The 15,478-nt window shown below is 43.7% G+C and overlaps 1 protein-coding gene across 1 annotated transcript in view; it reads right to left on the bottom strand.

Annotated features, from left to right (window-relative positions):
• Positions 1–15,478, bottom strand: part of SREK1IP1 (SREK1 interacting protein 1) — a 63,223-nt gene that overhangs the window by 32,197 nt on the left and 15,548 nt on the right. Inside the window, exon 2 of the mRNA XM_030193181.1 lies at positions 4,563–4,610. Coding sequence (XP_030049041.1) covers positions 4,563–4,610 — 48 coding nt within the window. The remainder of the gene's footprint in view (positions 1–4,562; positions 4,611–15,478) is intronic.

Consider the following 15,478-nt stretch of genomic DNA (forward strand, 5'->3'; position numbering starts at 1 on the left):
GTCAGAAAGCATCATCCTTTACACAAGTGACTTTTATGATGCTGTGGGAATGAAACCTTTGGGTTGTCTGTGTGTGGTTTCACTTACTATGTCTTTTTAAATACCCAGATTCTTCAGAAGGGGGGAAAATGTATCCTTTCTGTAGATTAAGTCAGACAGATAACTAATGTGAAGGGGGGAGGGAGAGAGAGAGGGAAGATAGGACGATGGACATGAGATACAATGTGCATGTGGATGTTTGTGGACTCTGGGTTTCAGACAGCCAAAGATTCTGGAACCCCATTCAAAACATTTGAGTAGCTCTGATTTACACGATTTCTTTCTGGTGAAATACCATTGAAGGTGGCAGACAACTGGTAAATAACCAACAGCAAGATCCAAGGCACATAAAATAAATGGACTCCAGAGAAAAATGTCTGAATATTATATTAATTTTATTATTGACTATGGAGATAAGACAAAACTAAAGGCTACAACTTATTACAAGCTAAGAATATAAATACAAGCCAGTTTGACAATAAATCCCCAAACATTCCTAAATGGAAAAAAAAATGGAAAAAAAAATGAAAAAAAAGAGAAAGAACACAACACAACTAAAATATAACATCTAAAAGGTAGGAATTAATTCCACCTTTGAAATGTTTTAAACTGCTAATTTACTTTCCACAAGTCCTGCAACACCAGGCCAGACAGATGAGTTATGATCCTACCAGTAGAGGAAGACAAAGAATCTGAGCTGTCCACTGACATCATTCATATAAGGAGTGGTGCACTATGGAACTTGCCAGTATGCCAGTGACAAACCAGATAACTAAATGGCACAACCAGTGGCGAAGCAGGGGGGGGCTGCCACCCAGGGCGGGGTGGTTCACCGTTGCATCCCCCCCCTCCCGGGTGCAGCACGATGACACCGCCCCCCCCCCCCCCCCGACGACCAGCTCCCGCACCCTACCTTAAAAAAGAATACCGGGAGTCGCGCCTGCCCTGCACGTACAAGAAAAGTGCACCGTCGGCTCTTCTCTCGCTCTGTCCCGCCCTTGCGGAAATAGGAAGTTGCATCAGCGGAGGGTGGGACAGAGCGAGGGAAGAGCCGATGGTGCACATTTCTTGTACGTGCAGGGCAGGCGCGACTCCCGATATTCTTTTTAAAGGTGGGGGGTGTTGATTCGCCGAGGGGGGGGGAGCTGGCAGGGAGCACCCCCTCCCGAGCAGACACCCGGGGCGGACCGCCCCTCCCGCCCCCCCTTGCTACGCCACTGGGCACAACAAACCAACAAACAAAACCGCTTAACCGAGATCTTCCAAAAGGGAACCCTCAACAAGGGTAAATTGTGTGGAGAGAGATAGAATCTATCACAAAAGACAAGTATGGATATCAGCAAGAAAGAACTAGCAATTCTACGAGGACAAGCAGGCCTACTTACTTTTCCCAAGTGGGTGACGTGAACCCGCGTTGCCTGGTCCTGGACTTATGACTAGTATAAGTAGAGTTTTGTGGCGCGCACGACATGCTCCACCGCACATGTGCAAGTGCCTTCCTGCCCAAATCGAGAGCGCAGTCTCCTCAGTTCTTTTTCTACCGCAGTGAGGAAAGGGTGTGCTTTTTTTTTTTTTTTTTTTTACAGTCTCCTCATTTTACTTGGTCCAAAGAGCTTTTTTTTTGTGCCTTTCAGCAATGTTTTCGTCCTTTTTTGTGTTCCTGTTTGTGGAACCCCCTCCCCCCCCCCTTCCCTTTATTTCTTCGTTTATTTTGCCCGGTTTTAAGTTTCTTTTCTTTTCCACTGTCAACCGGTTGTTTTTAGGCCCTGACTTTGGCTGGGTTTTTCCCTTCCTTTTATTTGTGCCTTGCCCCTTTTTCAGACACCATTGCTTTATTTAATTTAGTCGAGAAAGTTTTTCCTTCCATGTCCACGAAGGTTTCCAGTGGCTTTAAGCGCTATACCTGGTGCAACCGAATGATCTCTGCGTACTCTGCCTTTGTATGAAGAAAAGGACCCAGGTTTCCAGAGAGGTTCAACAAGAAAGGATTTTTGCCAAGTCCGGTTCCTCAATGTCAGTATTGGCATCGGGAATCGAGAATAGCACTGGCAGTGGGAGCATCGGTAAGCATGGATGCTGCTAGACCCTCAGACACTGGAAGTAGTGAAGCATTGAGTGGGTCTCCGCCTGCCAGGGAGGCCTCCTGCTGTGCAGGGCCCCCCGGTACTGTCCGTTGGACCTGAGCCCAAGGCGACATGTGGACTGACGTCGTCCTCATCGGCATCAAGAAGCCTCGATGACAAGCTTCGGGCGAAGGCCAAGAAGAATTTGTATCAATCACTTTCGACACACTGTATTGGGAGTTCCAGGGCGTCGAAGGATTTGGCACCCAAGAAGCGCTGGAGCCAGGAGGACCGCTCCCCCTCCATAGAGGTGCCACCAAAGCACTGGTCTCCCAGCAGCCAAGACCTAGCTCCCACATCAAACTCAGCAGCTCTGCAAACTGCGCCTGAACCAGCACCCCAGCTTTTCCCGGAGTCAGCCCTCGATGAACGCACCTGGGCCTTGCTCCCTGACATTGATAAGTCATTACAAGAGTCTTGAATTGAACTCTGTACATTACAGGAAGCCATTGTAATTTTTATGATGTTGGGGTAATGAGTTCAGACCTTGAGATTCCAGTGATCAATCGTGCAGCTGCAATTTGGATGACCTGCAGAACTTGGATTCAGGAAGAAGATACACCCAGAAATAGAGAGTTACTATTTTTGGCAGTATCAAGCTCTCGACAATCGTCTGAAAATCGTATGGTGTTACCATCTCTTTCAACGAGCTCAGCACGCAAAGTTGAAAAAAATGAAGCAGAGATCACATGGTCTCTGTTTTTGCATTCTCAAATTAGTATTTAGGAAAACTCTCAGACTATAGACAAAGGACTTCATAATCACTTTTTCACCCTGACATTCAAACATTGTTGGCAGAAATGAGTAGAGTCCTACCTACATACATTATTTGTCTTTGCAACATTTATTATTATTATTAACATTTGTATAGAGCTACCAGACGCACGCAGTGCTGAACACCTGACACAGAGAGACAGTCCCTGCTCAATAGAGCTTACAATCTAAAAATAATACAAACAGACAAGACAATTAAGGGCGAGGGAAGTACAGGGTGAGAAGGAACAAGGGGACACTAGCACCCAACCTCCCAGTCCGCCCCACCCTCTCTCACTTTCACACACACACAAACTCTCTCTGTGACACACACATTCTGTGTCACACACACAGTGAAGCAGACTTACAGATTGCAAAACACGCCCCCTCCCCAACATATGCCCCCCACCCCCAAGCCCACCAAACTAACAAGACACCTGTACCTCTAAGACAAAAACAGTAAAACCCAACAGCCGACCCCTCCCAGTTCACCAGACACCCCCCCCAACATTGTTACACACACACACAACAGGGGCGTAGCCATGGGCGGGCCTGGGCCCACCCAATTTTGGGTCAGGCCCGCCCAGCAGCAAAGTTCCTGCAGGAGAGACTTCCGGGTTAGCGCTTAGTAGCGCACAGAGATTGTTGAGCGGCAGCCAGCAGGCAGCGTGTGGGAATCGCTGCGACTGCGAGCGGAGCCTGCGAGTAGAATCGCCGTCAGGAACACTGCTGCTGGGCGGGCCCGCAAGGAGGGTGAGATGCTGCAGCTGCACGGGGGGGGGGGGGGGGAGGGATGATGGGGGAAAAATGTCACATGGGGGAGGAAAGACGGGAGACAGCAGCTGCACAGGGGGAAGGGAAGATGGAAAGAAAGATGCTGCACAGGGGGGAGGAAGATGGAAAGATGAGGCTTGGTTGGTGGGTGAGGGAGATGCACGGGGAAAAAGGGAGAGATGCAGCAAAGGGGTGAAGGGGTGAGGAAGGGAGAAGTCTTGGCTGTGTATGAGGTGAAGGGGAGGGACACATGCTGCATACAGAGGGGATAGGTGGGGAGGGGGAGAAATGGTAGGCATAGGGGTGGAGAGGAGGGAGAAATGGTGGGTATAGTGGTGGAGGGAGGGTGGAGCTGAGAAAATTTTGTGCCCACCCACTTTGGGCTCAGGCCCAGCCAAAACTGGCTGTCTGGCTACGCCACTGACACACAACAAACACCACACACACACACTGATACTCACCCCCGCACTCCAAATTTGCCCCACCCTCTTTCACTTCCACACACACAATCTTTGTGACGCATGATTCTTTGTCTCTCACACTCACACACACAACTACCGCCCCCCCCCCCCAAAAAAAAACACACTCACACAGATGCACAACATGGAGAGATGGACACTCACTATCACTCCCCGCCACACCCTCACAGTTCACCACCCCCGCCCCCCTAGATACTGCACATAATACAACAATGTAAATTATTTATTACCAACACAACACAATTATCCTAAAAATCCCTTTCACAACATTCATTGCAGAAAACAAATACCTTGCTAGCACCCGTTTCATTGCTCTCAGAAACGGGCCTTTTTTTTACTAGTATATATATATAAACAGGTAATGCACAATAAAAGTCATGTAGTATGTACTTACGGTAGCCACACTTTTTACATCCTGCTCTGATATTGTCCTTGTTTCCACCTAACAAGCAAAATGTAAGATTAGATTTTGGAACCTCCATACGTAATGATGTGCCAATTCAATTTAAGAAGAACCACAATACAATATATAGGCCTTTAGAGTATTTTTCCTTATTGCAATGCTCAAGTATGACATATAACAGGCAATTAGAAGTGATGATAGTTAAATTGTTATTTACAACAAATTTGAAAAAGATTTTCTTCCATTAATCACTTTCAATACAAACTAATGGGCCATGACGACAGATAGCGCATGCTAATGCCATTATGCATTAGGCATTAACAAAAAGGACCTTTAGTGAAAACACACTTTCCTTCAGTATTTAATACTCTTTTTTTAACCTAATAGGCTGCATTTAGAGAGCACCATGGAATGCTGATGACAAGCTTATCTTTTTTGTTCTTTTCACTAACTTTCCAACTAATTGATGCCCACCCAACTGTCTGTGAGCACAACTACTCTTCAAAATGAGCTGGAGATAAATCAGATTCAGCATACAGTGACAAAAATGTGAATATCTTACAAATTTTGAGAACCAGAAATACCAGGTCAGCATTTCAGAGAACAAAGCCTCCAAAAATACCCCAAATTCCCATTGTTTTCTATGTGAAGCTGTTAAAAGATGTAGAATGCTTACATATGTCATTCTAAAAGACACCTTCCTCCCAGTGCAGAGGCAGAGAAAAATAACTGAAGCAGCTGGAAAAGTAGTGTCAAAAAGCATCTTCAAAACCACGTCCTCATACTTACAAAGCCACTATACTTACATATAAATCATATTACTCTGCCCAAACATATACCCCAAATCCTTACACATCCACCCCCTAACTTCACAAACACAATTGCACATCACATATGTACACATTCCTTACAACTCTCCCCTTCATATACCTACAGATTCTCAAACAAGCTGAACCCCAACACACACTCATCATGTAAACATGCGCTACCCACACAATTCCATGCCTATATCATTCCCCTACTCCTCCTGAGGTAGAGAAAAATAACTGACACATATGGCTTATTTACTTGATATACTACCTTTTGCTCAAATGTTAAGGTAGTTACTTCAGAAAAGCGAAGGATACATACCTGTAGCAGGTGTTCTCCGAGGACAACAGGCTGATTGTTCTCACACTTGGGTCGATGTCCACGGCGGCCCCAGGAATGGCAATTTTTCAAAGCAAAAATCTTCAAAGTTTTGTCAGAGCCTTCTGGAGCACGGGGTGCGTGCACCGCGCATGCGTGGCCATCTTCTCGCCCGTTGCGTGAATGCTCCCGCTTAGTTATATCCAAAAGCAAGAAACAACAACAACTCCAAAGGGGAAGTGGGCGAGTTTGTGAGAACAATCAGCCTGCTGTCCTTGGAGAACACCTGCTACAGGTATGTATCCTTCGCTTTCTCAGAGGACAAGCAGGCTCCTTGTTCTCACACTTGGGGTATCCCTAGCACCCAGGTTCACTCAAAACAACAAAGAGAGGTCAATTGGGCCTCGCAACGGCGAGGACATAACAAGGATTGACCTAAAAACCAGAACATCTGAGAGTGCAGCCTGGAACAGAACAAAAATGGACCTAGGGGGGTGGAGTTGGATTCTAAACCCCAAACAGATTCTGCAGCACTGACTGCCCAAACCAACTGTCGCGTCGGGTATCCTGCTGAAGGCAGTAGTGAAATGTGAATGTGTGGATTGATGACCACGTCGCAGCCTTGCAAATCTCTTCTATAGTGGCTGACTTCAAGTGAGCCACCGACGCCGCCATGGCTCTAATGCTATGAGCCGTGACATGACCCTCAAGAGTCAGCCCAGCTTGGGCATAAGTGAAGGAAATGCAATCTGCTAGCCAACTGGAAATGGTGCATTTCCCGACTGTTCTGTTGGGATCAAAAGAAACAAACATTTGGGCGGACAGTCTGAAGGGGCTTGTCCGCTTCACATAAAAGGCCAATGCTCTCTTGCAGTCCAAGGTGTGCAACTGACGTTCAGCAGGGCGGGTATGAAGACGGGGAAAAATGTTGACAAGACAATTGACTGGTTCAGATGGAACTCCGACACCACCTTAGGCAAGAACTTAGGGTGAGTGCAGAGGACTACTCTGTTGTGATGAAACTTGAGATAAGGAGCATGCACTACCAAGGCTTGAAGCTCACTGACTCTACGAGCTGAAGTAACAGCCACCAAGAAAATGACCTTCCAGGTCAAGCACTTCAGATGGCAGGAATTCAGTGGCTCAAAAGGAGGCTTCATCAGCTGGATGAGAACGACATTGAGATCCCATGACACCGGTGGAGGTTTGACAGGGGGCTTTGACAAAAGCAAACCTCTCATGAAGCGAACAACTAAAGGCTGTCCAGAGATAGCCTTACCTTCTACACAACAATGAAAAGCACTAATTGCACTAAGATGAATCCTTACGGAGTTGGTCTTGAGACCAGACTCTGATAAGTGTAGAAGATATTCAAGCAGGGTCTGTGTAGGACAAGAGCGAGGATCTAGGGACTTGCTATCACACCAGACAGCAAACTTCCTCCATTTGAAAAAATAACACCGCTTTGTGGAATCTTTCCTGGAAGCAAGCAAAACCCGGGAGACACCCTCAGAAAGACCCAAGGAAGCGAATTCTACGCTCTCAACATCCAGGCCGTGAGAGCTAGAGACTGGAGGTTGGGATGCAGAAGCGCCCCCTTGTTCTGAGTTTGAGGGTTGGAAAACACTCCAATCTCCATGGTTCTTTGGAGGACAAAAGAGGGAACCAAATCTGACGTGGCCATAAGGGAGCAATCAGAATCATGGTTCTGTGGTCTTGTTCGAGTTTCAGCAAAGTCTTCCCCACCAGAGGTATGGGAGGATATGCATACAGAAGGCCCATTCCCCAATGAAGGAGAAAGGCATCTGACGCTAGTATGTTGTGGGCCTGAAGTCTAGAACAGAACTGAGGGACCTTGTGATTGAGTTGAGTGGCAAAAAGATCCACCGAGGGGGTGCCCCACTCTCGGAAGATCTTGCGTACAACGCCCATGTTCAGTGACCACTCGTGAGGTTGCATTATCCTGCTCAACCTGTCGGCCAGACTGTTGTTTACACCTGCCAGATACATGGCTTGGAGAAACATGCCATGATGGCGAGCCCAAAGCCACATCTGGACAGCTTCCCGACACAAGGTGCGAGATCCGGTGTCCCCTGCTTGTTGATGTAGAACACCGCAACCTGTCTGTCTGAATTAGGATGATTTGATTGGATAACCAATCTCTGAAAGCCTTTAGTGCGTTCCAGATAGCTCGTAACTCCAGGAGATTGATCTGAAGACCTTTTTCCTGGAGGGACCAAACTCCCTGAGTGTGAAGCCCATCAACATGAGCTCCCCACCCCAGGAGGGATGCATCCGTTGTCAGCACTTTTTGTGGCTGAGGAATTTGAAAGGGACGTCCCAAGACCAAATTGGGTCGAATTGTCCACCACTGAAGGGAATTGTGAAAATCGGTGGACAGCTGGATTGCATCCTCTAGATCCCCTGCAGCTTGATATCACTGGGAAGCTAGGGTCCATTGAGCTGATCTCATGTGACGACGCACCACGGGAGTCTCATGAACTGTGGAGGCCATATGGCCTAGAAGTCTCAACATCTACTGAGCTGTGATCCGCTGAGACGCTCTGACCATGGAAACTAGAGACAGAAGATTGTCTGCTCTTGCTTCAGGAAGATAGGCGCGAGCCGTCTGTGAGTCCAGCAGAGCTCCTATAAATTCCAGTTGCTGAACAGGGAAAAGATGGGACTTGGGGTAATTTATAACAAACCCGAGTAGCTCCAGCAGTTGAATAGTCATCTGCATGGACTGTAGAGCCCCTGCCTCTGAGGTGTTCTTCACCAGGCAATCGTCGAGATAAGGGAACACATGTACTCCCAGTCTGCGTTGCGATGCTGCAACTACAAAGTTTGTTCATCTATAAAGGTACTATTAGGCCTCTCTGTCAGTTATGTTCCTACAGAAAGCACAGTTACTCTCCAAGAAGCATTAAATCCTAGAAGTATGTGTCAGGGACTCGCATAAAATCTAGAGTTTCTCATGTCCCATCAGACTCCTGGAGAATCTATAAGAACCCATAATCTGTAATTTCTGTAATCAATCAGTTTATTTGCAAAGAAAAATAAGAAGCAATGGGAAGGAGAGTGAATTCTACATTAAGCAAACTAATAATTGGAAAGAGTAAATGGATTTCACAGCATAAACATTGCTGTACTAGGACAGACTGAAGGTCCATCGAGCCCAGTATCCTGTTTCCAGCAGCAGCCAATCCAGGTCACAAATATAGAATATGATCCCAAATTAGCAATAGATCCCATGGTGCTTATCCCTGGAATAAGCAGTAGATTTTTAATGTCCAACTTAATAGTAACATATAGAAACTTAGTAGATGACGATAGATAAGACCTGTACAGCCCATCCAGTCTGCCCAACAAGAAAAACTGATAGCATAAGGTTTTATGCAATACTACATATTAGGGCTGTACCGAATTTGTATTTGATTCGATACTGAATACTTTATTCGTATGCGTCCAAATAGTGATTAAATTTGAATACGAGTAATCTGGAGCTATACTGTGCTAAATCCTACTGGAATAGATATTCGATCTCCGATTTCATGTTGCTTCTTTTATTTATGTTAAAGCTCAATGCTCATTCATATTTGGCTGAATAATATTTTTCATTATTTGTATTCAGCCGAATAGTAAAATATGCTATTTGGTACAGCTCTACTACATACTGTATGCATACTTGATCTTGATTTGTCCTTGCCATTTTCAGGGCACAGACCGTAGAAGTCTATCTGCCACTTGCCTTCTTTGTCAACTATTGAAGCTGTCATCGAAGCCCCATTCCAGCCCACCCAGATCCATGCAGTCATGATGAGGGCACATATCATATAAGTCTGCTTTGTTTCCCAATTACTGGAGTTGCCATCTAAGCAGTACTAAATTTGTCTGGTTCCATTCTCTTTCCATACAGGATTCCTTTGCATTTATCCCACATATTTTTGAATTCCGTTACCGTTTTCATCTCAATCGTCTCCTGCGGGACAGCATTCCAAATATCTACTACCCTCTCTGTGAAAAAGTACTTCCTGATGTTATTCCTGAGTCAGACCCTCTGTGACCTGAATTCATGTCCTCTAGTTCTACCGCCTTCCTGTCTCTGGAAGAGGTTTGACTGCATATTAATACCTTTCAAATATTTGAATGTTTGTATCTTCTCTCTCTACATCTTCAGGTTTATGGACTTTTCTTCCAGAAACTTATCCAAACCTTTTTTAAGTCATGCTAGCTGATTTTTTTTTTTACCACATTCCTTGGCAACAAATTCCAGATTTTAAATTATACATTGTGTGAAGAAACATTTTATCGGACTTGTTTTAAATGTATGACTTATTGCATGCCACCTAGTACTTGTGCTTTTGGAAAGAGTAAACAAGCGATTCATGTCTATGTTGATACTTTAGATTGTGCTTTGTTTTCAGTTGGTCCAAGTTTATGGAATAAATTACCAGATACTATCCGGATGATTTCATCAATATTTGATTTCAAAAGGAAGCTGAAAATGGTGTTTGTACACGCTTATGCATGATGTTAGTTAAGACTGATGCTGCAACTATTAATTTTCTTTAATTTTGCATAATTTTTATGTATGTTTTTAATTGTAACCCGCTTAGCTAATAGGTGAACTATAAATTAATACAATCAAATCAAAATACCTGTTCCACACCACTCATTTTATAGACCTCTATCACATCTCCCCTCATCCATCTCTTCTCTAAGCTGAAGAGCCCTAACCTCTTTAGCCTTTTTCTGTACCTTCTCTTTCTTCCCTCAATAAAATGGGTGAATGCAAGAACAATGAAAAAAAAAAGACAGAGTGCATCCATTACAGACAAAAAAAGGAGCTATAATGGCAAAAGAAAATGGTTTGTATGCAGCAGAATGATAATGGTCTCTAATATGTTGAATTCAGATACAACTTCAGAGAAAACAGAACAGACCTGATCTGAAAATAGTAACTTACCATGGGAACAGAGAGTGGAATTCAGAATGAGTGTCAGAAATGTTTCCATTTCACGGACCGATATAATAGTCAAGGAAGCTGGAGACTAAGCAGTGTCAAAATATATGAAAACAGAGAACAGGGAGAGCACTCAGTATTATAATACAGGGTTAATTCACTCAGGGGTCCTTTTACAAAGGCACAGTAGCATTTTAGCTCATGCTTATTTTTAGTGTGCGCTAAACATGCTAGCGTGCCTTTGTAAAAGGACCCCTCAGTTTTAGACCAGAAAAAGGGAAAAACAGAATTCAAAGGATGAACAGCGACAAACTAGCTGATAATGAATGTATAATCAGCTACTTCCATTTCTATGGTGCTACTAAACACACACAGTGCTCTGCCCATCTGGGGGCTAAGTCTGTTCTAAGCCAAGAAATGCATTATCAGGCTTGTTATTCTTTCTCTAACATTCAAAGATGCTCATGTGATCTTGGTATCCATAGATTAAAGGTAAGGAACTATACTGCACATACACAAGAAATGACAGACTTACAACTAGAGCGTGGGTAAGTCAGCCTCATTTTCTTAGTCTGCAACACAAGAATAAAAAAAGAAAACCCAAGCACACATATACTTATAAAAATGATTATTACAACAACTGGGTAAAAGGCTTAGCAAATAGCAGTGCATAAGGAACTGTTGGCATGCAAGGCTAGATGTATCAATATAATAAGAACATAAGAATAGCCATACTGGATGACCATTTAGCCCAGTATACTGCTTCTAGCAGTGGGCAATCCAGGCCACAAGTACCTCGTAGAAACCCAATTAGTAGCACCATTCCACGCTACCAGTCCCAGGGCAAGCAGTGGCATGTCCATCTCAATAACAGACTATGGACTTTTCCTCCAGGAACTTATCCAAATCTTTTTTCAAAGCCAGATATGCTAACCGCCGTTACCACATCCTCTGGCAGCGAGTTCCAAAGCTTAACTGTTCTTTGATTTAAAACAAATAAGAGGAAATATTTGTCAAAGTATTCCCATGCAATTTCATTGAGTGTCCCCTGGTCTTTATACGTTTTGAATGAGTGAAAAATCAATTCACCTCCACCCACTTTTTTGCCCCACTTAGGAATAGTTTTAGCTCCCATCCTTGAACAATATCTGTGGCGTTCTTAAGACTGAATTTATAGGACCTTGGTCAGACACTCCTCCAATGGGCTGGTCTCAATAGGATACAGCAGTTGGATTTGGTTCACACCTTTTCAGTTGTAGATCAAGGCGAGTTATATTCCGGTATAGTCGGTATTTTCCTGTCCCAGGAAAGTTTAAAAATCAAATGCTGGGGTTTACTAAGCCACTAACATGGCTGGCAGTGCGCTAGAGAAGACAGCCCATTTACTTTGAATGGGCTGTGTCAGCAATGCTGTGCAGTTTAGCAAACAGACCCCTAAGTCTGCACCTGAGGCAATGGCAGGATAAGTGATCTGCCCAGGGTCACAAGGAATCACAGTGGGATTTAAACCAGGCTTCCCTAGGTCTTACCATACAAAACAACTTCACTAAACTTGTGTGTTCAGAGATTTAAAATCACCAATTGGAAGAAACAGTGTATCATGAAGGAAAAAGCCTCAGTTATAGCATGGATTTTTAAATTTATACATGCAAAATATCAATCATAGGAAAAAAAAAACCTTCAAACTGTACAATCACATCATAGTAACATAGTAGATGACGGCAGATAAAGACCTGTATAGTCCATCCAGTCTGCCCAACAAGATAAACTCACAGTGAGCTCAAACTTTTCAGCCAAAAAATGTGACATTTAGCTTTTTCTAGGCTCAGTTGGTCACAAAAGTATTTAACCTAACATTGGCCACCGTTTCAAAGTCTTTACTGCTGCTTCAGGGGGGTAATATAACCTTGCTCCAATATGTCCAAAAAAAAGCAAAATTTGAAGTGTATTCCAAAAGCCAAAAACATTCCTTAGAAATGGATAATACTCACTGTGCACACAGTCTCAACCCATTTTCTGAGCACTTAAAATGGTGGCCTGGAGTATCTACTGGTACTTAAAGCAAAATCTGACCAGACATAAGAGAAAAATTAGGCAGATAAAGACCATGCATGTCATCTAACTCTCTCTATTAATCCCTTACAGATCCTATGTACTTGTCCCAAGCTCTCTTGAAATTCACATACTGTTTTTGTCTCCACCACTTCCACCGGGAGGCTGTTCCACGAATTCACCACCCTTTCCATGAAGTAGTATTTCCTCAGGTTACTTCTGAGTCTATCCCCTGTCACCTTCATCCCATGCCCCCTCGCTCCAGAGATTCCTTTCAATTGAAACACTCACCACCTAAGCATTTATGCTGCATGGATATTTAAATGTCTCTATCATATCTTCCCTCTCCTGCATTTCTTCCAAAGAATACATACTGACTAAGTCTGTCCCCATATGCTTTATGACAAAGACCACGGACCATTTTAGTAGCCACCCTCTGGACAAATTCCATAATTGTACACAATATTCTAAATGAGCTCTTATAGAACATTTGCTTAAAACAAATTTATAGAAAATGGTGCTATTCAATGCTGGACTTTAAACCTTTAGGCTGTATTGTGTCAGGTTTAAATATCCATTGTAGTTCTTTTCACAGAAGCTGCAAACATCTGTCACCACCTCTATTGTCCACAGGAACTGAATCAAACAGAAAACATTTTAAATCCCAAAAAGGAATGATAATAAATCAACGAATAATGATGAATCAAACAATGTTCTACTATGGGTGCCTCACATTTACTACGATTAAGGGCACTCCGATGTTCTGCTAACCTAATTTGTAATTTTCTTGATGTTTGACTGATATATATGTAACCCCAGGCACACTCCTCCGGCTCAGCTCCTCATCTCGGGGTTACTTCAATCCTTACCCAGGATCACAAAAACAGATATTTCTCTCTCTGCCATACACAGAGCTCTCACTGGCAGATTCACACAAGCTGGGTGGAGGCCAGGGCTGGACTTATTTGGGTAGGCACTCACTCGATAATTAGCAGTCTCGGTTGCAATAAACTTCAACTTGCTTTACTAACACAACTTGAAAAGCAATTCATAAACTTGATAACTTGGTCTGTACAATGCAGGTAGGGCCTTTCAGGGTGATCAGCACAGCTGAAACAGGTTCTCTCATACAGCCAAAGCACATAAAGCGAAGATACTTAGCTGTAGCAGGTATTCTCCGAGGACAACAGGCTTCATATACTCACAAGTGAGTAGACGCCAATCTGTATCACCTGGTCCGGCATTTATGCCAAAGTAAAAAAAAGTCAGACCTTTGTGAAGCGCGAGCCGAGCTCCACTGCGCATGAGCGAGTGCCTTCCCTCCTGCCGCGAGAACGTGGTTCCCTCAGTTTAATTTTAAAGCAAAAACAAATTTAAATAAAAAAATTTCGATGTAAACCAGCCAGTGCTCAGGCCTTCAGAGCTGAAAAAAATAAAGAAAACAAACTCTAAGAAAATATATAGGAAGGGACAACTTGGTAAAAGGAAAGAAAATTGAAGGAAAAAGGATTAAAAAACCCACAAGGGAAGGAACCTTATAAGCAAAAAACGAGCATGCTGAAGAGAACCGCTAACAGAAGAGACCTCTCTTCACTATAGAAGAAAGGCTGTTGGTCACACACTCACAACTCGGGCAGGAAGGCACCCACGCATGTGCGGTAGGAGCGCTGCCTCAAACTCTTAAAGGGAAAGCATGCTAGGCATTTTTTACGCACTGGGCTCTGTGGATGACATTACCCACATGCGAGACCGATATGGCCAGCTTGCCCTTGGGGAAAAATATTTTCACTGATTTGTTTTAAATTTACTGCTTAGTAGCTTCATTGCATACTCCCTAGTTCTTGTATTTTTGCAAACAGTAAACAAGCATTTCATGTCTACCCGTTCCACTTCACTCAGAATTTTATAAACCTCTATCATATCTCCACTCAGCCATCTCATCTCCAAGTAGAACAGCCCTAGACACTTTAGCCTTTTATTATAGGGAAATTGTCCCACCCCCCCTCTATCGTTTTTGATGCCCTTCTCTGTACCTTTTCTAATTCCGTTGTATCTTTTTTTGCGACCTCCTCGAGTATTGCCGTATGTGAAAAAAAGATATGGTGTTATTAGAAAAGGTTCAAAGAACATCAACCAGAATGATAAAGGGGATGGGACTCCTCCTATATGATGAAAGGGCTAAAGAGGTTAGGACTCTATAGCTTGGAAAAGAGACAGCTGAGGGGGGATATAATTGAGGTCCATAAAATCTTGGGTGGTGTAGAACAAGTAGAAGTGAATTGATTTTTCACTCTTTCAAAAAGTACAAAGACCAGGGGACACTCAATGAAAATACTTTAAAAACAAATAGGAGGAAATATTTTTTCAGTCAGTGAATAGTTAAGCTCTGGAACTCTTTGCTGGAGGATGTAGCAACAGCGGTTGGTGTATCTGGGTTTAAAAAAAAGTTTGGACAAGTTCCTGGAGGAAAAGTCTACAGTCTGTTATTGAGATGGACATGGGGGAAGCTACTGCTTGCCCTGGGATTGGTAGAATGGAATGTTGCTACTAATTGGGTTTCTGCCAGGTACTTATGACCTGGATTGGAACCATTGGAAGCAGGATACTGGGCTAGATGGACCATTGGTTTGACCCAGTATGGCTATTCTTATGTTCTTATGAGATGTGGTGACCCAAACTGCACACGATATTTGAGGTGAGGCCTTGGGTGTATATATATATATATATATTTTTTTTTTTGTGTGTGTGTGTGTGTGTGTGT

This window comes from Microcaecilia unicolor, chromosome 2, assembly GCF_901765095.1.
Source record: "Microcaecilia unicolor chromosome 2, aMicUni1.1, whole genome shotgun sequence".
Lineage (NCBI taxonomy): Eukaryota > Metazoa > Chordata > Amphibia > Gymnophiona > Siphonopidae > Microcaecilia > Microcaecilia unicolor.